The sequence below is a fragment of the Rhagoletis pomonella genome, unplaced genomic scaffold (assembly GCF_013731165.1).
Source record: "Rhagoletis pomonella isolate Grant_MI unplaced genomic scaffold, Rhpom_1.0 Rhpom_scaffold_00006, whole genome shotgun sequence".
NCBI classification, from domain to species: Eukaryota; Metazoa; Arthropoda; class Insecta; order Diptera; family Tephritidae; genus Rhagoletis; species Rhagoletis pomonella.
Window position 1 is genome coordinate 80,025,568 of NW_023458560.1, and position 26,153 is coordinate 80,051,720.

The 26,153-nt window shown below is 33.5% G+C and overlaps 3 protein-coding genes across 3 annotated transcripts; all 3 read right to left on the minus strand.

Moving 5' to 3' along the window:
• Positions 1 to 2,909: 2,909 nt before the first annotated feature.
• On the minus strand, positions 2,910 to 3,926 carry LOC118741401. The gene is made up of 3 exons (XM_036473370.1): positions 3,774 to 3,926; positions 3,480 to 3,656; positions 2,910 to 3,356 (listed from the first exon to the last, which is right to left on the minus strand). The coding sequence occupies exons 1-3, from the start codon at positions 3,820 to 3,822 to the stop codon at positions 3,259 to 3,261; spliced, it is 324 nt and encodes a 107-aa protein (XP_036329263.1). The 5' UTR covers positions 3,823 to 3,926; the 3' UTR covers positions 2,910 to 3,258.
• A 2,778-nt stretch (positions 3,927 to 6,704) lies between these two features.
• Positions 6,705 to 12,053, minus strand: LOC118741403. Its single transcript, XM_036473371.1, has 4 exons — positions 10,985 to 12,053; positions 7,941 to 8,114; positions 7,032 to 7,579; positions 6,705 to 6,993 (listed from the first exon to the last, which is right to left on the minus strand). Exons 1-3 carry the CDS (start codon positions 11,034 to 11,036, stop codon positions 7,353 to 7,355), a joined length of 453 nt encoding a protein of 150 aa, XP_036329264.1. The 5' UTR covers positions 11,037 to 12,053; the 3' UTR covers positions 6,705 to 6,993; positions 7,032 to 7,352.
• Positions 12,054 to 15,488: 3,435 nt separating this feature from the next.
• Positions 15,489 to 25,927, minus strand: LOC118741406. Its single transcript, XM_036473375.1, has 4 exons — positions 25,825 to 25,927; positions 24,980 to 25,089; positions 23,104 to 23,277; positions 15,489 to 15,914 (listed from the first exon to the last, which is right to left on the minus strand). Exons 2-4 carry the CDS (start codon positions 25,038 to 25,040, stop codon positions 15,706 to 15,708), a joined length of 444 nt encoding a protein of 147 aa, XP_036329268.1. The 5' UTR covers positions 25,041 to 25,089; positions 25,825 to 25,927; the 3' UTR covers positions 15,489 to 15,705.
• Positions 25,928 to 26,153: the final 226 nt, after the last annotated feature.

Here is a 26,153-nt window from a genome sequence, read left to right on the forward strand (position 1 = left end):
ACGTTCGACGATGCGAACGGCAATGGAAGGTAAGAAATGGAAGATGGATGACATGAGAATGAAAGAATTATGAAATAGCAGAATGTCGAACCAATACGAATTTCAAAAATCTGACAATGCGAATGACGTCAAAATGAAAGAAATGCAAAATACCGAAATGTCGAAACAGAAGAAATAGATGACAGGCACGTGTTCAAGGGTTTCGTGCAACAAAAAGAGTTGTTGTGTTGCGCCATTCAATATTAAAAAAAAGTAAAAATTTACTCATCATCACAGCAGGGCGCAATCTTCTTTTCTATGATTATTGTATCGCTACTTTGAATTTCTCAATTTTGACAATTCTGATCTAAAGGTAAACGAAACCTCAGAAACTTTAAATGCATTGAAATTCACTAATACCCACTTCCGCAAAAATCACCTTATTTCGTATTTCCTTTGTTAAAAGTTATTGTAAATCACATATTTTTATTGCCTTATTAATAAAAAATAAAAATTTTAAAAAGCTTTTTAAATTGCCGTTTACAAACGTTTTTCAATTTATAAGCCTTTTTTAAGCTACATTATTGTTTATGAATAAGGCTATTACAAATTAGCACAATCAAAACACGTTCCTTATCGAAAAATTTATTATTAAGAAAATTTGCTGTTCTCACATTTTCTTTCAACATCCAATTCGACTTTTATTACTTTTTGTACAGATATGTCATCGCCGCCAGGACGGCGCAATCTTGTATTCTATCTTTCTTGTCAAATATGCATTTAGATCTAACTGTCATACTACTATTAATGGTAACCATGAACATTCATTAAAATCGTTTCAATTCGGAATAAAAGTAATTTACATACTGCTAGTGTAAATATATTTTTTAATATAAACTACCTTTTTTAATTCTAAAATAAATCATCAATCTCAAGATTTATAAGAAAATTGTCTTCAAAAAATACACCCCAAATCATCCCTGTTGATATCATAATTCAAATGCAAATAAAATAGAAATTTTGATACAAAAGTTTTTCCGCGATATTCATCATACAAATTTATCATCTTACTTGTCCGTATGTCGCTCTGGAAAGAAATATATTTTAACTGATATGTTTTCTTGAAAATAAATGCAAATTTACCTATTTTTTCCACCGGCAGGCACGAATATAATATTCAAAACAGAAGCAATGACAACGAATTTTACACACATTGTTGTATTTTAGTGCAAAACGATAAGTTTCACAAATATTTTAAATTATTGCCTGGAACATACACATTTATCGTTATTATTGGAAATGCAAGACTTGGCACGCATTTTTAATTTCTTTTTTATTGAATTCAAATGAATAAAAACACATTTTTCTAAAATATTTCTCAATTTACATTTTAAAGTTTTTTCTGAAACTTGAATGTAACTCTGTGCGGAGAATGAGAGAATTGAAAATCAGGTGATCTCAGCTGTTTTCAAATGTAAACAAACAAAATGGCGCTTTCCATACTTGTAAGCCTATACAATGGTGTATACCATGATAAAAAAATAGGAAGGTAGAACCGCTGAGAAAAATTTTTCAAATTCTTGACGTTTGCAAGCAATTTAATTTTAAAATTTTACACACAAACTCACACACATTCTCATTTTCAAACTCAAACAACAACTTTGAAGAATTCCTTTTTTTTACTCTCAATTCTATACGATTTTAAAATGTTGGCAAACTTCAAAAAACATCATGGCCGACGTATTGAGAGAACGGTTTTAGCTTACTACATGGTACAATAAAAACAGGTAGAAGCCAAGTTGACATCAAACCTACAAAAGTCAAAGTTTTCGGGAGAGTAAAAATAAAAATGAGCGGGTGTAAGGAAAAATAAAAAAATTACATTTCGCTGGTTGACGTTTTTAAGTAAATTTGAAGTTTTGTATTTATTTATTTATTTTCTTTAGTTAAAATTTGTTAATTTATATGTTCTTTTCTATTTTTTTATACATTGAAAGTTTATATTTATAGTACCTGTTTTAATTTTGTATAATATACAAATGTATGTATAAAGCGATATATGTACTAGGCATAACGTTGGACAATCAATAAAACAACGGAACACAAATAATGATTGCGACATTCCCTGTAATGCATTTTCAATAAGTTTGGCTTTCTCCAACTCTGTCTTGAGTGCTGAGTTTTCACCCTCCAGATTTTCAATTCTTGACTTCAGCAACAGAATTTCGAGTTTGTAGCTGGATTGTTCTAAGTCTCCACTAAACGCCTTAAATTAAAAATATTTCAATAAATATTCGCGTTTTAACAATGCTTACTCAGTTTGTGAAGCGCGATCATTTATTAAGCTTTCACAACTTGATTTATGAGTTGCAGTGTTGTTGGAAGGACTTTCCGGCATAAGGGTCATAGGAAGAGCACTTGGCATCAAACGTGCCTTTCCTGTACCTCCTGGTGCATTTATGAAATCTGCTGCTTTAAAATGCTTAACGCACAGCAAGGCATTTCGCTGCAGCTCTACCCCACAGCTGCTTTCCCAACGCTCCTTACGCCGAGGGCATTGAGGCACGTTAAAAAAATTAGTGATGTCTGCATTATATTTAACACCACATAAAAAACAACGCTTCAGGTGCTGCATTTTTAACACAACGCTCCTTACGCCGAGGGCATTGAGGCACGTTAAAAAAATTAGTGATGTCTGCATTATATTTAACACCACATAAAAAACAACGCTTCAGGTGCTGCATTTTTAACACATACACTAAGTATAAACCGCATAACGACATGACATTTTAAGCGTAACGAAATATAGGAAATAAAATAAAATCAAGTTGAAGTTTAAAGGTTTGGTTCTCATGAGAGCAACGTCATTTTGGCTTCTACCTGTATTTATGTGCCTTGAGCTTACTATGCTATTATCATGGTGTATACCAGTGGCAAAGACTATCGGCTTTCATGTGTGTATCGCTCACCTTAAGAAGTTTTATTTTTATAAACTTGTATAACTACTCTGTATAGAAACCAATAGGGTCTTTAAAAGAATACAGAAAAATATCTACGAATTATAAAGTAAATTTCATTTCGTGTGTCTTTATAGTGAGAATACAGTACAAGACACACAACACCTAAACTATTGTTAGAACATCCCTTGAATGCGGTTCAAAGCCAGTGCCGTTAAAGTTAATCCGACCAAGGTTAGTGTATGCCAAACACTTAGGGAGTGCTGGGCCTCATTGAGGGCATTTACGTTGCACAAGTCTTCCGTGCAAACTGAACACGAAATCAAATTAGCCCATGGCACGTACGGATCTGGGGCTTCACAGGCTTCATCAACATCCTCCGGATCACCGAAATAACAGCTACGTCGCGGCGATCAGCGACTAAGGAAGAAAAATCGAACGAAGGTGAGCACAATTTTTTTACCATCGAAAGAAAGAATATAAAAATCAGTTGCAGAATTTTATGTAGAACCCTTGCCCTTTCCACGCAATGCTCATACTTACCTCCCTCGTGCACCTTCGTTAAACAGCCGGTAGCTTTTATGCGACGTTCGTACTTATGCAAATACGCTGGCATATCCGCGTCATCACAGTCGGTTTGCTTGACTCCTTCGGGATCGAAATATTGATTACAGCGTGGATCGCTCAGCGACTCGCAATCATAGCATTCGATACTAAGTGCTGATGGGAGATGTTTGGAGATTCAGATTCGGTTTAAAGACAAATATGCAAACAGTACTAATAGTGTAAATAAGTTCAAGGTTTTTAAACTGGATTTGTTTGTTGCTCTCCACCTACCTGCTGATATGCAGCCACAAATTAACAAAAATATTAGCGCTGACCTCATCGCGTTCTACTGTTCTCACTAGTGCAATATACTTTTTCAAACAAATATTACTTTTCCAAAAAAATAAAATTTTATTTACCAATGGCGAATACTCTTGGTCGTACTTGGTGGAACTGAAATCTCCCACGACGGAAATAAAATTATGATGATTGCGACAAAATTACGTCTCTTTCAAACATTTGCCAAGAGCAGATTCTAAAGGCGCATGGGACATTTTTAGCTTACTTTTATTTATTACCTATAGGTATGTATGTATGTACACATGTAGTATATACTGTGGCATGTAGATTAGAGGCACACCTACTTATTCGCTGAAAAGTAAAATTTTTCGAAAACTAGTCATCGTTTTCTCCAGGAACTGTCACTTGGGTCAATATGTAGGAAAAAATAGTCTGATAGATCCTCATAGTTTAATTTTTGTTCAAAGGTTATAGAGTCTTTAGATTGAATCAAAGTTTGTGCTCTACCCTAATGAGCATAAGAAGCAGTTCACGTTTTGGTTCTTCTGAACACTTTCTCTTTTGTATAATTAGTTGGGAGAAAAAAAAAACGAGGAGAGGCCACAAGCGGAAGAAATTTTCCCGTAAAGAATTTGTTTTGGTGTTGCACCGTGTAACGATGGAGAAGAGAGCAACAGATGCCTCTCATGTCCATAGCGTCAAACAACTAAACACATACATACAGTGCCGGACAAAGGTATTGGCACAGAGAATTTTTCGCAATATCTGAAAAGTTTTTTATTCTAATGTATTTTCGATAATTTTTTATAAATATATAGTTCGTCCTACACCAAAAAACATAAAAACTTAATCTCTAAATTTTGTGAAAAACTCAGGAAAATTCAATAAATTTGCATACTTATTTGCAACTTTCTATTCAGATTTTTGAGAAAAATTCTAAGTATGCAGTTTTATAGCTCAACTAATTTTAGTATAACAAAGTGCAAGCTTGAAGGTGCTAAATTGATTTTTGGCAATTTTTTTCAGTTAGGTTCTTCCGTACAAAGTATGTTCGACAATTATTTTTTGTATGGAGAAAATGAGCAACACCTTCTACTAAAAAAATGTTCAAAAATCAACGCAATTTTTTAGATACTTCAAACTTGCACTTTGTTATACTAAAATTAGTTGGGCTATAAAACTACATACTTAGAATTTCTCTAAAAAATCTAAATAAGAAGTTGCAAATTAGTATGCAAATTTATTGAATTTTTCTGAGTTTTGCACAAAGGTTAGAGATTTTGTTTTTATGTTTTTTGGTGAAGTACGAACTATATTTTTATTAAAAAATATTGAAAATAAATTAGAATAAAAAACTTTGCATATATTGCGAAAAATTCTCTGTGCCAATAATTTTGTCCGGCACTGTATTTATAATTTCAAAATACTAAAAAAAACTAATACTAAAGCTATAAATATGACGCATAGTTAAGATTTTTGGGTTTCCGGAGAGTGAAAAAATATTTTTCCCATGCCAATTTTTGAAAACTCGTACTATTCATGGAACGATCTATCCAGTTATGTAGATTTATTTTCGGATTTATTGTTTAATGTTGATTTCGTTGCTTCCAAAAATTGTTGCCCTACTCGGTGCAAAATGCGTTTGATGTTGCACTCAACCCTGTCAAAGGGCATGTCTTCGCCTTCTTGTCGTTGTCTAACTCACGTATTTCATAATATTGTCGTTTTAAAGAGCCATCTGATTTTCAGGGCATCTATCTCCACTGACAAAACTTCAAACGACAGAAAATGTGCGTTTTTTGCCTTACGAGAGTGTGTCATTTTAAGAAAAAAAATTTTCTCACCCTTTTCCTTTAATTATGAATCGAACACGAAAAGAGAAAGGGGCAATCAAAAGGCGACATTTTTGGTAGAAACGTGATCACCATAAATTAAAGCTAAGAGGGAAACCCGATTTGGACATTCTAGAATTCTGGATACTATAGTTCGAACTATCAGGCAGCTAGATTACGGTACTCTTAAGCAAAGCGATAAAATTGGCAGCGCCATCCAACTATTATAAAACAAAAGCCTGAGTTAACCAGAGTGCTTTAATGTTTTCCAGCCAAAGAGCCGGTTCTCCGTCTTAGGAACTCTTACTGCACAGGGAGATCGATCACCATCTATTTTGACGGCTAGTCTGATATTAATGCTTTACAGTGCAACTCAGTCTCTTTAACGAGTTGGCTATGAGATGCACTCCTCGTCATTTGAATAAGTAGTGCACCCATTTAACCGTTAGTATTTACAGTTTTCCCTTTCTTTATTTCATATTCATTAATTTCTTATAAAAATATAGCATATTCTACTTGTCAATCTGATTTTAAAATTCCATAAAAATAAAAATAAAAATTTCATCAAAGGGGTGTTCTCACCTAATGACCTACAGTGAATAAGTTAATAATATTTTTATAAAAATTTCGGATATTCAATTTTAGTATAATAAAGTGCAAGTTTCAAGTGCCTTTAAAATACCGTTGATTTTTGAATTTTTTTATTTGCCGAGCATACTTTGTGACGAGAAGTGTACACAAAGAATGACGTCTTGGTTCTCACACATACATATATGGCAATGGGCACATTGCACAGATTTGTACATTTTGGCAGGTACAGAGCGGTGTTGTTCGGAAATTCTTTTATTGAGCTGAACTCAAATTCCTAAACAACACCACTCTGTGACTGCCAAAATGTAAAATTCTGTACAAATGTACGAATCGTGTTATCTTCGTTAACTTGCATGAATCAAACTATGGCGCAAATCAGCTAGTGGGGTTTCCTGGTCCTTTAGTTTCTATATGGAGAGTGGCAGTCTTCGTAGCATAACCTTACCTACCTCGAAATGAGTAAAGTAGTTATGTTGAATTGTGTTTAACTGGCCAATTGGCTTTAATTAATTGACCTGCGTTGTTTTCTATTTACTTTATTTTAACCTTACTCCTATGTATAAGAAAACATATTCTTTGCGGTTGTTTCTTGCATTTTTAATTATATGTCTATCTACATATATATCGAATTTTTCTATTTCGCTACAGTCTACCAAACCGAAAATCGAGTTACACACATATTGCACGAGCTCCTCAAAAGTGCATTAACTCAAAATATTGATTTTTTAAATAAAAATTTTTTAAGCTTAAGTTTTAGCTAACTGTTTGGCCGAGCTTCACCTCAAATTTGTGTTCTGCGCCTTGACGTTATAGCACAAACTGCGTTCATTTTCAATACTAAGAATTAAAATATTTAGCAGTTCGTACTTAGTTTTTTACCTTCCAGCCAGAGCAGAAGTAATATTTTGTTGTGATTAGCTTCAAAAACTCGCAGCCAAATTCCACCGATATGATTAAATATCTACCATGAACACAGAAATACGTAGTTTTATGCGAAATTTTAAGTTGATATATTTTTGAAGAACTCGAGCGAAATGTACATAGTCGTGTATGGTCTAATAAAAACGGAAATTAAATTTAAGCTATTTATTCCTACTTATTATTTGGAGTGGGTTCTTGTGTTTTGAACAATATTTGTATTTGTATTTTAGCTCAGCCAAATTAAGAGTTTAGCCGTCAACGCAAATCCGATAACGACCAAATATTGCGGCCATGCTTGCGGCTGGTTGCTGTGATTGCAAAAGTCTTCATTGTCGCAAATGTGACAAGATATCGCCTGCGCCTCATCCAGCGTGGGATCCAATTGGCAACCTACAACGGTGTCGTTGACATCGCCGAAGAAACAACTGCGTTCGATTCTTTGCATGCCGCTCACTGCAAGTGGAAGGAAAAAAAATGAATCTGTTGGATGTATTGCCACAACAACAACATATCGCACGTTTAATAATATAGAGATGTCACTCAAAATTTACGTTTTTGAAGAGAGAATATAATAACAGATGACTAAACTTCCCAAAGATGGCTAAGATATATGTATGTATGTCTCTCCATCTGTCTTTTGGTATACCAACTGTATGAATTGGGCAAACTTTGATTGCGTTTTGCCACAAAATTGCAATTTTTCAATAATTCTGTATATTACTATTAAACGTACGATATGTAGGTAGAGAACTTAAAAGCACACTGGGAAACTCGGTTCCAAGGTAAACAAATAGTGTACTATATATAATCTAACCTTTATACGCCCGCTTCATACATGCGGTGGCGTTCCGTATATCCAAATCGTTTTCTAGATAACGAGGCGGGGCAACGTGCGAACAGTCCCACTTGAAGTCGTCTTCCATGTCGAAATCATCACCACAATTTGTGTTGTAAACAGATTCGCACGAGTAACATTGAATGGCTATGGCTGTGAGAGAGAAGCAAAATTAAAAAAAAAAATAAATCAAAATGCATTTAAACAGAAGCTATAGCTTATAACACCGTGCGACAAAAGCAAAAAAAAAAAAAATTCAAAACAGACGAAACAATCAATATACTCATGAAACAATGGGCCAAATATAGTAAGGCTGAAGGGAAAATTCTGTAGAATTGAAAAACAGTAAATAATTGGTTTACAAAGACGACTAAGTATTGAAAATACGCTTTTTAATTAATTTAATTTTTTTTAAGTTAATAACGTTAGCGGAAAGAAATTCGAGGATGTGGTCGTGTGTCCTTAATTTGTAATTTTTTTCAAAAATAAATATTGCACTTTTTCAAGGATATTCAATTTTTTGAATTAATCATATTTTTGAAATTGCAAAGTCCTTTAAAAAATGCTGACGTCAGAGTGAAAAGTTAAAAACGCAGTTTTTCCGTATTTTCGCGAATATATTAATTTGTTTGTGTGTAAAATTTACTGCACGCACGGTGTAATGTATGGGGTATTCTTTTCGAACGTTACCCCCACCCAGCCCATTTTTCTTTTAACTTAAAACTATTTTAAAAACAAAGGAAAATTCATTAAAAAACAAGCTTTCCAATGCCGAGTGGCAAAATAACGTGTGGGACAATTTCAAGGTCACATCGAGGTCAACATGTTTTTTTTTTTTTAACTGTTAACCCCCTTTTGATTCAACAAATTTACTAATCGTAGTTGGGTAAATTTGATGAAAAAAAAAAATATTGAATAGGAAGATTGACGTTTCATATGATCCTGACGGTCAAATTAACCCCACATATGATATGTTATTTGAACGTAGAATTCTCGTACGTATATAGCTTATTATATATAATAACAATACATATAAATATGTATGTATATACCCCGTCGGAAATTCAATTACTTTGAAAGCAATGTAAAAAGTACTTTTTTACCACCACAGGTAGTTTGAATTCTGCATTTTTTCTTGCAAGCAAGTAACTTTTGCAATATTTTTGTACAGGTCCCTAAAAGCCCCGAAAAAATGCAATAAGTTTAGAAGACTTCAACCCAATTGTTTATTTAACATTTTGGTTTTTGTTTATTTAACTCTTTTTTACATTGCAAATAATTAATTGGATATTATTGCTTGAAGTCTCTGAAGAGAAAAAGAGTTTGCGGATTGAAAAATATAGATTTTAAAGCATTATATGCCATTGCGATGAAAACTTGTTTATATATAGAAAAGTCCTTGGGGAAAATTACAATTCGGCCTTTACTTTCTTTGGACCACCCTAATGTGCGTGCATACATCCTAAATATGCATATCCACATACACATATATACATACATACATATGTAAATATAAACTATTGGCGACGTAAGCAACGGATATTTTGTTTTAACCTAATTGTTAATGAATAATTGAAACTTTCATAAATCGCATAATTAATTTTTCCGAGTTGCATCCAATTTCCTGTCTATGTGTAAATATATTTTGAATGCAACCTATGTACATAACTAAAAAAATGGCGGATAGGTATGACGCATCAGCAACACAGCTGCCATTGCGTATACGTAATTCCGGAAACCGCAGAGTCCGGGCAGAATGAACGAATGTTGAAGTTCAAACTCTGCACAGAGAAGCTGCCAACATCTCAGCTATTTTACAACCATCTGTAAAGATGTTTTAAGTATGTGTGTCGATTGAATCGAAGTCTTTTCATTCAGCCATATATTTCTATGTTTTACTGAACTAAATATCCACTTGCTTTTAACTACTCAGTGTAAAAATAAAGAATCTCGGGATTTTCGAGACTATTTCTGGATTCTCTATTCGGAATTTTTGGAGACTACCTCTGGATTTCTGAGACTTCTTCGGAGTTTGTGGGACTACTTCGGGATTTCCGAAAGTATTTCAGGATTTTCGGGACTATTTCGAGACTACTTCCAGGTTTCTAGAATTTTCGGCGTTCTCGAGACTATTTGGAGATTTTTGAGGTTGCTTCGAAATTTTTAGGAATCCAGGGATAGTCCCTACGGGTTTTTCGAGACTAAACATATCGATAAGTACAGTAAATATTTCGATAAATAAACCAATAAAAATATTGATTATCATATCGGTAGCGTTATCGATTATTATACTGATAGCAATACCATAATTATTTTGGTAATAATATTGATAATAGTAAAATATATAAATATAAAATTGTCGATAACAATATCGATATATATCGATTGAAAAATCGATTAATGCGACAATTCCAAAATTGCCACGAAAATTACGAAATAGTCTTGAAAATCCTGATTTAGTCCCGAGAATATCTTAAACCTTGAAATAGTTCTCAAAGTGAGATGTGGTGAGTTTGACTGAGGTGTGGTGTGAAAGGGTGTGAAGAATTCAGCTGTGGTTAGTCAAAGTTTGGTGAATTCAGGTGTGGTAGGATCAGGTGTGATGAGTTTAAGTTAGTTCGGGTGAGTTGATTTGAGGTGAGGTGCAGTGAGTTGAAGTTGAGCTGATCGTAAGGTGTTATTTTTAAAATTTTTCCTAAATCATAAAGTAATTAGTTTGAAAGTATTTAGCAATCGACTTAAAAACTTGGTACTTAAGTGAAAGCATCCTGCATCCCCATACTCACTTCTTCAGTTAGGTTAAAAAATGATAAATTGTGCAGCTATTCAACAAGTTAACAAACTATCTGAGTTTTTGTATTTCTACAAACAACTTCTTGTTTTTTTTTTTTAATTTACGAAACCTCAATTTTAAACTGTCAAGCTAAATGGCTTATATTTAACCTGTCTTTTTAACTTATTCAAAAGACGTAAAATACATTTTTACAAACATAACTAAAAATAAGTCCAAAATAAATACCAACCGTTGACGGCCAAACTGAGCAGCAAGGCTCCTATGCACATTAAACGCTGCATTTCTTTGTTCCACAAAATTAATTCATTTATTTTTGTTCGTTCAGTGCATGCAATGTAGTTTTTTTTTTTTGAGTTTGTAAAATACCGATGATTTATGAAAAAACGCACAGTCTTATTACACAATAAAATTTCACTGAATTTCTGCGGAATTGTTTGATTTACGTATAGTGTTTTCGCTTTTCAACTGACGTGCATTTGTACTTCAATATTTGTATACACAAGCTTCTGTATATTTTAGCTTTTATGTATTTAATTTTTCGCTTTCCAGCCCTTTTAAAACCACAGCGCGTTGAATATGCAGTTAAATTAAAATCTCATGATCTATGAGTTTTACTTTAAATTTGTTTTTATGGAAACATGCCTGTATCTTCAAACAATTTGATTTTCAAGTTAATTCTTTAATAAAGGTTTTAATTTTTTTATGCAAGGATACTTTTATAGCTTTCCAAAACAATTTTATCACATAATTTTCTTGGCTTTGATTTGGCACGCTTTTACTTCACTCAAACGATTTTCCATCGCCTCAAATGCATAATACTTTTTTTTAAATTTTTTTTCGAATTTGTCAACTTTGTCCACTTTCTCTCCCGATTTATTTCGATGCCGATTTCTCTTTGGACCGCGCAACGTCACGTCAGAAATTGCACTGGCATCCCTGAGCATTTTCCAAACATCGAAAAGCAATTTTTACTTACGAAAAATTCCGCAAATAATTAAAATTTTATGTATGTATGTATACATATATAGGATGCTATATGCACTCACACACGCTTATATACTAAAAAATTTTCGCTTTGAAAGAAATAGTATTTTTAATTTATCCGCGGTCCATCCGTAGCATATCTAGTGTAAGTGCATAGATATGTGTATTTCCTTCATACGGATACAAACCTACGTTCATACATATATCTAGTCTACTCTTCTCCACTACGTAGTGCTTCTTTTTTTCAGCTTCTGCTTCATTTGCCTCTGCTTCCACCAAACTGAGCACACAAATCCATTCATCTGATAATTTTTACTCACATGTTGCTGGTCGAGGCTCCGTGTGATATTTTGTTAGTACTTATGTATGCATATATATATATATATATAACACTCTTCAGAGCTGTTTTGTTTGTTTTGAGGAGAGAGCGCCATGACGCAGCCAGCGTTAATTACTCTTTGGCACGCAAGTGTCGGCAACCTCCTGTTGGACAGTCTGAAAGCTGAAATATGCCCTGCAGGCAATTCTGACTATTTTTGAGTACTGCATATGTTTATAGTGGAGGAGACGAACCCGAGCCCCAATTCGATGATAATTGAGTCGATGAACCTCCGCCTTACTATGCCGAGATTATCTGTATTGCCTTGGACCTTGCAAATCCACCATTGACGAGGTATGCTGTGATGTGTGATTTTTTTTTATCCCCGCGAAATTAATACAGCTGCGTAGAATAGAACGTTGAGCAACACCACCAGCTCCGTCAGAATTGGGAAGGACCTTCCGAGCCGTTTGAAACCAAACCAGTTATCAGACAAGGTGACTTCCTTTCGTGTGATTTCTATCTCGGGTCATAAATAAAAAAATGTGTAGGACGCAAACTCGAATTCGAACATTTTGTGGCAGGCCTAAATATTTTCAAGGTATGCAAATATTTATCCAGCCAATTTTTAATTTTTCAGGAGAAGCAAACAGATAAATATAAAAATCCAATCATACATATGGACAGGCCATTTTACAAAGTGGCGTAACTTCGTTGTTTTTGTTACCAACACTTTCAAATTTTTAGTGAAGGTGTATTTTAATATATCCTAACAATATCTGTGAAAAAAGCAATTTCGAAAAACGTGCTGGTTAGGGCTTTTGTGATTTAAGGTATGTATGTATGTAAATATGACTCACAAATTATAATTTTTAATTTAAAACATTGCACACAGTTCAATTTAATTTTACCATAGAAAACGGAAGAAAACAAGTTGAAGTTAAGTACCCGCATTAGTTGAAACGAGCTAAACAAATTTCCTGTAGGGTACGCAAGTCCGTGCAGATAAATATCTACATGGTGATATATTTGTAATAATTAAATAATCCAACAAAACGGTTCTCAGTGTAGGCTAATTATTAATTAGAAGTGCGTGCGTAAAAATATATAAATGTTTGTTTCTGTGTGCGTCGTTCCTGCAATTTTTTTTTTTATTTTTTTATCGAAATGTTTTACTCACACTTTTTTGCTTTATTTTTATCTGTTTCCTCAAATAATTTTCTCACAGAAACTCTCTTTCTCTCTCTCACGACGGCGTTTATTTTCGACTGTTGCTTGAGAGTCCGCTGCTAATTGACTGTTCGTGGGAGTGTCACCTTTTCAATTTATTTGAATGCCTTATAGATTAATCACTGACAAGTGGACTTAGATAAAGCATCAATGAGCTACTGAAACTAAATAGAATAAAATATATAGTTTTTTAATTGCAACAAGGAAAGAAAGAAATGGTTATTTATTATGTTTTTCTTTTTATTTATTTCAAATTTTACACCTTTATATTTACTGCCACAGTACGACTTGATACTCTTAGAATTCATGGCTTTACTTTTGTGCATTTTCACACATTAAATTTACTGTAGACTTTGATAAGTGATGCCTTTTTGACTATATTGCATGCATACTTACTACTACTATGCTACTATGTACTGCTATTGAAAATACTACAGGTCTGCAACCAACAGTGCGTATGAGTGACATCATGAATTTCTACGTAGAAACGTGAATAAACATAATGCAACATACATACATATGTAAGTAGGTAATCGTCATCTGTAAAAGTAAAACCTCATTGCAAATGCATAGCCACTATTAGTAAGATACTTCCTGAATTAAATAATTTGATTTAGTATAATAAATTAATTAATGTATGCATATTTAAAATCACAAGTCAACAGGAGGGGGCGTATGAGTAACATTACATGCAAAGCATTCCATCTTTAGGAATTCTTAGTAATACTCATTGTTAAATAAATAGTGCTTCCGAGTATACATGTACGAGGGTCACTAAATAAGTCCTTAGTATGCCTAAGAAAGAAACGCTCAAATTGCCTTTCTTGATACTCTTCAGCGTGATTTATGTATACACTTTTGCAACAGCTCAAACCGATTGGTGAAAACATGACTTTTGACGCATTGACTGCTTCTTCTGGCGATGAAAATCGTTGTCCGCGAAGATTATCCTTGATGTACGGGAATAAAAAAAGAACCTTTTGGTGCTAAATCAGGACTATAAGGCGGATGACCCATCAATGCGATGTTTTGGGTGCTTAAAAATAATTTATTTGTCTAGATGTGGAGAACTCGCATTTATCTCGGTGAAACGCGATTTGTCATATTTCGTTGTTTTTTCTCCATTCATTCAAGACTGTTGCCAAAAAAAAAATAAAATTGTTGCGTACCACTCAGAGATTACTTTCTACGTTGCACTAACGCCACCATAGCTACATGACCAAGTATGGTTTCGAAGTGCTTTTTGCACTTTTGGTTGTGTTTTATTTTTTTGAAAGATCCATATAGTTTATAGGACTTGGCTTCACTTGGCGTTTCCAATTGGCGTCAGTTGGCACAGAGGAGAAACGACTGGCATGCTTTGCTGAACTCAGCTAAAATCGTTTAGGCGGTTACAGCGCCAAAAAAAAGAAGAAGATATAGTCTATATAGTTGGCCTTTTCTCACTGGCTTCTGCGCGTATGTACATACATATATCCAAGTTACGCCACTTGCGTCTATCCGTACCAATCGATGCGAGCCTTTTTTCGGCAATTGCCACACAATGTGGGATCCAATGTGCCCAGTCTAGCTGGTATACAACAAACACCATATAAATTGAGATTTCAAACTTTGTACAAAAATTAGAAAATTTCTGCTTATTTTCACCAAACTTTCAAACTTTTACCGTTTCATTCTAGTATAATGAAGTGCAAGTTTCAAGCTGCTATAAAATCCCGTTAATTTTTGGCAATTTTTTTTGCCGGCAGTGTTCTCCATAAAACTAATTTTTGTGAGCTGTCTGCAAATGTTTTTTTAAAGTTGGCTGTCGCATCACCTGAACATTTGAGAAGAAATTCCTAAGAATCGGCGAAAAAAGGCCGATGCCGATGCCGATGCTCAATTTTGTGCCGATACTAGCCGATGCCGATGCCGATTAATCGGTCGGACTCTACTTCGGTCGGTGCTCAACTTCAAAAAGAATCGGCGGCGGCGGCGACGCTGGCGGGTCTGGAAATGCCAGCGCTACTGCCCATAAGGTAGATAAAATGTTAAATGTTTTTGTTAAAAAACAAAGCCTTGTAAAACTATGAATTACATACATTTATTTTATATTATTTAAAAATTTATACAATCGTTCATAAGTAAGTATAGTAGGTATGTATGTATGTAGATGTGCACCTGCAAAAGAAGCATACTTTTCGGCGCAACTAAGCGCAAATTCTCTTTCGAGTACAGTATATATTAAATCAAACGAAAAACTTTAGAAAATACAGAAGACTTGTACAATAAATGTATTAAGATCGTCCAAAATGCACAGATTTACAAACTAAGCATAAAATATTTATGTATTTAATAATAGCAATATTGCTGTGTGTAGAGAAGAAACAGCCTTAGACTACATTTTGCTTTCTACTTCTGAGACAGTGCCAACCAATTTAGGACAGCATGCGTGCCATGGCGAAGAAGAGCACGATGGCGGCGGCGATGGGAGCTGTGGCGCTGGAGCCATTGCATAGATTGCCAGTGCAAACGTCGCACGACAGCTGCTTCACGAATGGCAAAGAGGGATCCGACTGGCAGCCCGATTGAGTGTTTGATACATCACCGAAGTAGCAGGCACGAATGATTTGTGGGTGACCGGGCACTGGAATGTAAAAAAAATGAGAAGCAGAAGATGATTAAGAACTGTGTGAGTCATCAGAGTGAGACAATTAAAGATAAGCTGGAATGGCGCAATGAATTTAATGAATTTTTAATGCGTGTAATTATACATAAGTCCATAACTAGATATGTATATAGATAAGAGAATTCACTAGTGTGTAGTTGGTGATGTGCGCTTGCGCGCAAATGCAGATTTAGGTGTATGTAGATTCGTAGCTTATATATGTATATGTATATGTATATGTAAGTGTGCGAAATTATGAATAAAAATGCTATAAATATGTATGTATATATGTATGTATATACATGTACATATGTGTGTAACAGAATAATAATATTATCGCTGTCAGCTGCTTGTACTTCGCACTGTCGGTATATTGAATTTTAATTACACTTTTGTTGACCTTGAAACCAGTTTTATTTGCGACAGCACTTCGCGGCCTAGTGACTTTTGTTTTATTTTTTTTTTTGTAATTGGATATTATTTATATTTGTATACATAAATATTATGTATTTATTTTTAAATTCGATGTTTGCATTTCTCAGCTGGAAATTTTTAGAATCAATTTAAAATTGTCGCACAGAATACTGCTCAGTGAAGTTGAACTACATTACAATACGGCGCGAAAAGCACCTACTCATCCAGAAAGTCGTTCCAGAGATTGTAATGGATGAGCTTTAAGGCCATTGGAAGAGCTGATTCGAGGCATAAGAGCAAATTTTGAATAAATACTGGTTTTGATTAAAAAAACTTGTTGTTTTGTTTTTCAATAAAATCTGGTTTATTTTAAAACGCACTTTGCTGTTTGGACTTTCCGCAATATTAATGCAAATAAATAAATGAATTTCACTGCATAATGAATTAATATTTACGAAAGAAATAAAGACAACTCCCATTTGCACTTAAAAATATTCACTAACACATGCAAATTGTTATGCAAATATGTACATATACATAGGGGCACAAAAACAAAAAATCATTTTTAGATTCAATTCACATCAATGCAAATGCATAAACGGCAACAAGGTTGGTTCATTTAACCATTAGTTGCTTAATTCTCTTTTGAATTTTATTAAAATTTTTTTCGTTTGTACGCCTCGAAATATTTTTGTCTGTACGAATTTTTCAAATATTTAGCAACTGGATTCGAGCTCATACAAAATATACATACATACATTCATGCATGTGTATATTCATTGAAAAAGCCACCTTAAGCAAGTTTGCTTAGTTTTGAGTTGATCGACAGAATTTAAAATTATAAGTATCTTAAAACTGATGATTACTTCATCGATGGGCGCATAGTAAATATTCACAGATTTATTTACAAAGCCATTTTTAGTAGGTGTGTATGTACATATTTTTATATGTATGCATCTGTGCGCAGTGCAGGTCCACATATCGTATGTGCAAGCGATTGCCGGCTGATACAAGGCAAACAAAGCGAAATGAGGGAATAAAAACAAAACAAAATTATAGAAAACGAATGTTCGCCGATATACCAATCGGATGAATGAATAAACGGCGCACAGTGTGGAGAATGAACTTTTGACTTTGTTTTTGTGACAAAATCTAATATCTCGAAAACGGGAGTAGCTGGCGAAATAAATTTAACAGTATTTTTTAGCTTGAAAAATTCAGAAAAAAACGCTGGTTTTAAAAATTACCATAACCTTTCAAATGGCTTTCAAAAATAGGGGATTTTATTCTGTGACAATTTGTCACGACAGGCATTTTACGTATTCTCAGTGACAATTCAACAGTTTGGTGGGTGATTTGCTTCATAACAACAATTGTTTAGCACCATTTCAGTTCTACGCAAAGTTATATTGAGAACTGAAAAAATGGTGATTGTCGGGTTCTAAAATTGTCGTTGACAAAACAGTTCTTAGAAATATTCAAATTATAGAAAAGTAATGATATGCGCAAAAATACTACATATATAAACAAATTTTTAAAATTCTCCTGTTAAAACTTTTTCATATGAAGCTCTTCAGTTTTGTCGCTATTGCCGCGACAATTTTGTCAGAGTGACAATTGTCAGCACCATTGTTCCAGTACTGTCACTATCGCTTTGAATAAGTTGTCACGGTTGCCTACAGGCGTCTATGAAATAGAGCAAATGTCGGCAATAATTCTGGCTCTGAAATTTTCCGGAAAAAGCGGCGATTGTCGCGCTTGTCACTTTTATGAAATATGCCTCTGGTTGAACAAATAACTACGATTTTCAAAAGTAAAATTTTTGAAATTTTAAAATATGTTTTAGGGTGGTTCCGATGATGGAAATGGATTGCTTGAAGCATGAAAAGCAAAAATACTTACTTTCAAACTTCTTAAAAATGTTATTGCCTACTGCTGTTGGGCAAAATAAAAGGAAAAACCCCTATTTTTGAAATTTTTTAAAACGAGAATATTTTTCCAAAATGATCAATCCCAAAAGCTTTAAAATACTGTTAAATTTATTTCGTCAGATGTTCTCGTTTTCGAGATATTCATTGGATTTTTTCCACAAAAAGAAGTTTATTTTCCACACTGTGCGGCATTGCAAGAGAAGAGAGTATTTGAACCAACATACTCACGTGCATATACATACATATGTATGTACAATATTTATATACATATATGAATTGTACGTATGAATGGGTTTTCCGTCCATTATTCAAATTTTATGCGTTTTTATACTTTTTTTTGGTTTACGAAATTTAAATCCGAAAATCGATCATTTAACTTCCACCCATTTATAACATATGTACATATACATATTTACATATAATTTACAAAATTATAATAGAAATAAAAGTGGTGGAATAAGAAACTAGGAACCCTTAGGTATAAAGTATAAAAAAGGGAAATCTGGTACGCGAGGCCGATCACATAGAGAAACTTCTGTGGCGAAATAGAAAATACCTATGATGGAACTAGGCTTAACATTATACTTAGTTACAAAAGAATACGACTTGCGGTCTCCTAATGACGAGTAAGGGAGAGTTTTTCAAAGCTGTGAGGCAGCTTTAGAAAATCTACTCAGCTTTAATTTTCCAAACCGTAGACCTACATACAAACATAAATATAAATGAATAGTTCGCAAAGCGTTTTAAGGCAAAGCGATAAAAACATCTGCTTTTGCGGACGATGCTGCCATTGCTCTTTCTGGTTTGTGGCTCAATACGATTCTAGAAACTACGCGATATTCACAAATAGTCCGAGAATGCATACAAAGCAGACCCAGTACTCTTTATCAGAAAATATGAGATACGAGAGGTAGGAAAGTCTTAAATACAGGAAAGTAATACACATTACCTAGAGGTAAAACATGGGCATAGAAAGTTTTTCCACCAGTCGGGGGGATATGTAGACTAAGCCATACCGGGAATTCGGGAAAAGTTGGTCAGTCCCGATTGAGGCGGATGGATGGCGTGTGGGCTTGCAGGCCAAATGTAGTAGTATTCAGGTGTTCATAGATGGCTCCAAAAGACTAGAGGACATTAGACATCTTTGGGCCAACTAGGAGAATTCACTTGTGCTGGATTGCTGGACATAGGGGTATAGAAGGAAACAGAAGTCATGTTTTTGAAACACGGTCGTGCTAGATGTACCGCTTTTCCTACAGGCTCAGAAAAGGGAATGCAACAGAAGCAAGGTGGATACAAATACGTGACTGAAAAATACACAGGGCCATACTTAAGCACAACTATCTGAAAACGATTTTCTTTTTAGTTTACCCAGGAATGACTGTCGACTTCTGGAGGGACTGATAACTGGCCACGAATTGCTAACGGTGGTATATCAAGTAATTGCACAGCTCTGGAGCATTTAAGGCGAAATTGCTTTGGCAGAGAGGCATCTCTGGCTAACTAGAGAAGACAACTAAACTAAAAATTGGTTGCACAATATCTTAAAAATGGTAAGGTAACCTTTGATTTTTGTAATACGGTCTACTTACCCATAATGAAAGATCGTTTAAGTCTGATAACACGAAGGATGTGACAAATTGGCTGTACGGGGTCTTTTCAGCCAATTAACCTAACCTAACCTATTCAGGCGAAAATTGAGGGGCAAAGATAAAATACTAGTCCGTTTAACGAGTTAACTGCGTGGAAGTAATTAATGGAAAGGTAAATGACAAACAAACCAAACCCAAGTCGATCTTATTTAGTTACTCAGCTTTTTGCAATTAATTCAGTCATGCCAATTTTCTACAAACAAACATATGCTTTCGTATAAATATGGATGTGTGCCGTGTCATCGAACCCACTACACCCACTTGTACATTTGTATATATACTATATACATATATGTATGTATACACACAAATCATAAACATACTTGTAGTTGCAGTTCTAGCCACTTAACCTCAATATGATCTCATCCACAAATGAATTTATGTCTAAATATAGGTCTTACTAAAAAGTTAGATGAAGAATTCTTTGAGATCTATTCAATATGTGTGCAATATACATACATACAGATACACATCGATAGTATTGCTATTATTAAGTTGTCCCAAAATTGAAAAAAAAGTTAAGCTTTGGTTTTGCTTTCGCCTTTACCTTTTGAATTGGTGATGATATAAGCTATACATATATATGTACATATATGGAAGTGTCCGAAGATTGTGTTCTTAATATGAATATAATCTTACATATAAATACGGGTGCGTTCAGAAATGCATCAAGCTAAAGCATCAGTCTCTTTTACTTTTAAATTATAACTGAGGGAAATGCCTTATTTACACAACTAAGTTCCACTTAGGGATTTAACCGTGGTTGCGCATATGCACATTTCCATCAATTATAGTTTAGAAATAAATTCGTCTGATGCTTTGGCTTGATGCATTTCTGAACACACCCTACGTACACATCATATTGGCTTAGTACTATGTATGTATGTATGTATGTATGTACTTATATACACATTTGTTATAGCTAATTAACTAAATATGCACTTCTGTTTTCTGCGCATTATTCCATGCCAGTTACGCATCCAAAGATGAAGTGGCAAAGCAATTATAAACGCATTTATGTCTAACTGTATGTATTTATATACATTAGGGTGGTAAAAAAGTAAAGTCGGAATTTATTGGAATGTAATGGAATTGTTCTACACCAAAAAAAACTTATACCCCTGTTATTTTTATTTCGAAATCAAAAACTCTTTAGAGGTCGCTCAAAGCGCTCAAAGTTTTCCATGTATTTTATATGGGGAAAATAAGTTTTCATAGAAATGGTTTTAGAATTCTTGAACACCAATATCGGAAAACTTTGTTTCTCTTCAGAAGACTTCCAATAACCAACCGTATTCAATTGTTTACTTAAATATTTTCTGTTACTAACTATTTTTTAAAGGACCCCTAAAAACCTGAATAAATGCAATGGAGTGGACCCATAAAAATCGCTTTTATTAAAAATGGTATCTATAATAAACAATGGGTATTATTTTTAATATTTTTATTGAGCTTTGTACCACGATTGTTTATTAGGAAAAATTGAAAAAGCAACAAAGTCTAAGCGGTAGAAGTTATAGCACTATTTCGGAGATCACCACATCTCCTCATCAGACTTCTTTTTTCTAGACTTCAGCAGGAATCGAACCTGCGAATTCGATGTTCAAAGTCAGAAGCGTTAACCACTGACCTATGTACATCCTGTAAACTCTTGTTGGGTATTATTATTAGCAGTCGCCTGCAGAGAAACAAAATTTTCCGATCGAAAAATATTGATTTTCATAAATTCTATAAAATTTCTACGAATACTTGACGAATAGTTGAGCGCTTTGAGTGACTTCTAAATATTTTTTGTTTTCAAAAAAAAAACAAAACAGGGGTATACTTTTCTCGCTATAGAACACACACTGGATTTTTTTTTACCACCTTAATGTATGTATGTACATGTATGTAAAGTACATAATTCATTATTGTTTGCAATTACTCTGGTATGTTAATATTTGTGCTACTCATTGGTTGTTTCATTTATTAATTTTAATTAGACCATTCAAGTCTTTTTTACGTCCAATTGAGCAAAAGTTTGTAATGAAAGATCACGCAATGTCGATCGATGCATGGAATATCTGTTTCTATTTACCTCGATGCTTGAATTTTCCAAAGGCGATCATAAAATTAAAAGCGAAGAAAGCTACACCAACCTGTCCTTAACAAAGTGCTGGTCATAAAAGTGCGATATCCGAAAATTATCTAAGAGTTGCAACTTTTTAAACTATTAATATAAAATGTTCGGCACGATTAATCTGAAATTGAAAAATGTACTCGCATACATCCTTCACGATCGATATTCGTCCAGGGACGCCACATATGAGTGCGTAATTCAGGTGGGTCGGTTGTTATTTTAAAGCATTGGGAAATTTTTTTCCCTTACACAAGTGCCGTTAGAGTAAATACAAATACAGTTGTGAAAGTATGTGAATGTAAATATGTTTGCAAAGAAGAAGATTAATTTGCAATTCCTTACGAATGACTGTGTGTATTTGGGAAATAATTGAATAAATAAGCTATTTATCTTTATGACTCCATATACAAATACGAGAATGTGCACAGTATGTTTCACATAGTATTTATTTACAAAATTACTACACTTTTGAGAACATTGTTGAAAATGAAATGACATAAAAACCGGTCATGGGTTTCCGCCGCTCGACTGGAAGCTTCGCTTAAGAGTTAAAGCGCAATAGCATGACGACATGAAGACACGCCACACAACACGTACAACTTCATAAGCAATATGTATGCGTGTGCGTGCAGGCATATGTATGTAAATATGTATATTTGTGTAAAGTTGTATACTAAGCATATACATATGTACATCCATATGCATATAGGTATGTAGAAATATATAATTACACTTGCAAATAAATTAACAAAATCTCCAGGTACAAATGACATCACTGACATATTTGGCGGTTAGCAATAGTTAGGAAACTATGTATGTATGTATGTAAGTTTGTTACATTCGTATATTACGAAAAAAACACTTTCAACTTTATTAGTTCGTTTGGGAGAAATTATGTCACGAAATGAAGTACAGTTTGTGGCACGGAGGTAACACAGCAGTTGCCACATATGTATGCTCATATGTACATATGTATGTATGTTGAAGGGTGAATGTATGAATGTATATGTATACGCATGCATATATTTATTACTTGAATATTTATCACTTACCATCCAGGACTTTCTTCATACAGCCGGTGGCATTGTGTACATTGAAGAAGTTCTGCAGGAAACGTGGCGGGGAGACGCGTGCGCAATCGAATTTCATACCCTCGCTCGCTTCGAATTTCTCACCACACTTTGGCTCGGTGGCTGAGTCACAGAGATAGCACTGCACGGCAAAAGCTGTAGGGGGAGAGATAAATAATTTCTTTATTAAAGGAAATGTGAATGATTGCGATACTTTTTTTTTAATAAATTTTTAATTGTTTTAATTACTTCCTGATAAATAACTTTTCATGTTAAAAATCATGGTGTTATCATTGTTCAACAACAGGAAGTTGAAAAATAACATTTAGATTGTCCTGGTGCAGATCTGAGCTGTGGTGAAATGATTGACGAAACAATGTTTAACCTTTTTCTACAGGACTGCAGGAATGAAACAATTTAAATCTCATAAACATGTACATATTTACTAAGCATTTAATATTGACTCAGAAAGTATAATATATTTTATTTTTATGAAATAATACCTCTTACAATTTTTATATATTTTTTTTAAGTCAATAAAACCTTTATGGACCTATGAAATTGTTTATATAATTTTTAATATGCATTTTTTTTTTGTAATTTTATTTATGTAAATTGCATACAACTGGAAGGCCCTTCTCCCACATTTCTCAACCAAAATGATATAATAACTTTATGTTTCACAGGTGAGCAAAGGACCCATTGCAAAATTAATTTCTTCCGCCACCAGGTGGCGCTGTGGATTGGGCATTTCCGAAATTCAACTCCAGCCTCCCACAGCGGTAAAAGTGATTCATCTTAGACTGCACCTGGTGTTCAAACGAACCATTCAATTTAGTAGAGATGTGTAGGAGATATTTGCTCTTGTCTAAATAATTTTATTGTTTTTCTATGTAGAATTAGTATGAAAAAATTAATTTAGCCTCTTGTTATACAGTGTCACAATTTCATCGATTCCCCACGACTTCTAATAAATATGCAGCGCTAAGTTTTATTTTGAATAAATCGTTCTTCACAACTAATAAAAAAGGTGTTTTTTTTTAACCGACTTCAAAAAAGGAGGAGGTTATAAATTCGTGGTACTCTTAAATATTGATCTGAGAATTGAGGTCGGTTTTATTTTTTGCTTAAAAATTACTTGTATTTAATTATGGGCTAAATGTAGAAAACAGTTCTAAAACAAATTTAAATTGTTTATTAGGAAAAATTGAAAAAGCAACAAAGTCTAAGCGGTAGAAGTTATAGCAGCTATTTTGGAGATCACCATATCTCCTCATCAGACTTCTTTTTTCTAGACTTCAGCAGGGAACTTTCGTGGTACAAAGCTCAATAAATATATTAAAAATAAAATGTTAAATTAAAACTTTTTATTTAATTTTTTTTATTTTATCTTGCTTTATTTTACTCTATTTTATTTTATTTTTTTTTCATTTCGTTTTATTTAATTCCATTCAATTTAGTTTCATTTCATTTTATTTTATTTTGTAAAAGTTAAGTGAAATGCAATAAAAAATTGCATTTAGTATAAAATTAAAATAAAATATGTATAATAATACCTATTAAACAAAATAACTGAAAAAAAATTATTAAATTCAGTTTAAAGGAAATAAATAACTCAAAACAAAACCTTCTTTTCGTTTTATTTTGTGTTATTTATTGTATTTCATTTTAAATTTGTTTGAATTTTGTTATTTTGTTTTGTTTGATTTCATTTTCTTGAGTTACGTATTTTATTTTATTTGCTTTTGTCTAAAGTTTTTCTCAGTTTATAATATTTCGTTTATATTAGTTTTTAATTTTTTACAATCTTTTGTATAATATTTTTTTAACAATCTTCAAAACAAAATTGTAAACTCACCTGAGCAGACAACACTGGCAATAACGGCGATAGCCAACAACGATTTAACTGCTGAAACCATTTCGTTTCTTTTGTAATTTGAATTGGTGGTGTTAATTCGCAAATTTGAACTTCATCATCGGAATGCATTAAGAATTTGTATAAAAAGAGAAAAACGAAAAAATCATTAGAATTGTCTATAGACATACATACATTTATACATATATACATAAGTATGTAAGAATCAATTTTTCAGCACTCAAAATGTTAACGTTTAATGATTGAGTGGCCAAGTTTATGAAGTAATCATTCAAGATTTTTTAAAAATAACAATCACTTAAGGCTATTAAAATAATTTTTTGATATGTATGTATTCTTTTCAATTTTATAATTGGTGCATTCCCAACGGTGTCGTAGAGTCGTATTGTTGTTTGTCGTAAACTTAAAAAAAGTCATATTATGAATTTTCACAGTGTTAGAAAATAGTTGGAGGTGCTTTCAAGTCCTCTGGCCATTTATTTAAGCTTCTTAAATTTACGGCATACAACAATACGTCACTTACGACACCGTTGTGAATACCCCAATTGATTATATTCCAAATATAACTGTTTCTCAAAGTTAACACACTTGATATAAAAATATATATGTATTTATGCAAATAAATTCAAAGCGATTTTTACAGCATCCGAAAAACTTAAAACTTTTCGCCTCGAATTTAAAATTATAAGAATTTTTTGAACGATAAAAATATTTGCGATTGTTGCAAATTTATTATATTTTTTTTAATTTAAATTTTTTAAATTTAAAAATGAATTAAATGATGTTAAACAAGGCGAAACAAAACACAACACTTCCTTTGCGCTAACCTGCGTAGAAGACGTCTTGTAAGTAGCACGATACGGGCGCAACTGTGGCGGGCGTGGGCACCCAAACACCGAACTGGATTACTGACTTACTTACTTGTCGCTGTCAAATTGTATATGCAACACACACGCACCCACACACACTTATAAACACTCAAAACCGCTCATACATAAAAGCCGTAGTAATTTTATCATCGACAGCACAGCGCCACTACGGTGGAGTGAATACCGGTCTGTTGTTCACTTTTGTTTTGAGTGGAATCGCCAGAAAAGTGCCAAGCCCAATGAGTTTTCTCACCCCGAAGCCACTGAGCCACATGTACATACATACG

Bases quoted from the DNA above. Each gene is read 5' to 3' on its own strand.
- LOC118741401 (XM_036473370.1), bottom strand. From the start codon at position 3,822: ATGAGGTCAGCGCTAATATTTTTGTTAATTTGTGGCTGCATATCAGCA. The intron at 3,657-3,773 runs GTAGGTGGAGAG...ATCTCCCATCAG, and splicing joins TTGTGGCTGCATATCAGCAG to CACTTAGTATCGAATGCTAT. The intron at 3,357-3,479 runs GTAAGTATGAGC...TTTCTTCCTTAG, and splicing joins AACGAAGGTGCACGAGGGAG to TCGCTGATCGCCGCGACGTA.
- LOC118741406 (XM_036473375.1), bottom strand. From the start codon at position 25,040: ATGGTTTCAGCAGTTAAATCGTTGTTGGCTATCGCCGTTATTGCCAGT. The intron at 23,278-24,979 runs GTGAGTTTACAA...CTCCCCCTACAG, and splicing joins TGCCAGTGTTGTCTGCTCAG to CTTTTGCCGTGCAGTGCTAT. The intron at 15,915-23,103 runs GTAAGTGATAAA...TTTACATTCCAG, and splicing joins TATGAAGAAAGTCCTGGATG to TGCCCGGTCACCCACAAATC.
- LOC118741403 (XM_036473371.1), bottom strand. From the start codon at position 11,036: ATGCAGCGTTTAATGTGCATAGGAGCCTTGCTGCTCAGTTTGGCCGTC. The intron at 8,115-10,984 runs GTTGGTATTTAT...TCTCTCTCACAG, and splicing joins GCTCAGTTTGGCCGTCAACG to CCATAGCCATTCAATGTTAC. The intron at 7,580-7,940 runs GTTAGATTATAT...TTCCACTTGCAG, and splicing joins TATGAAGCGGGCGTATAAAG to TGAGCGGCATGCAAAGAATC.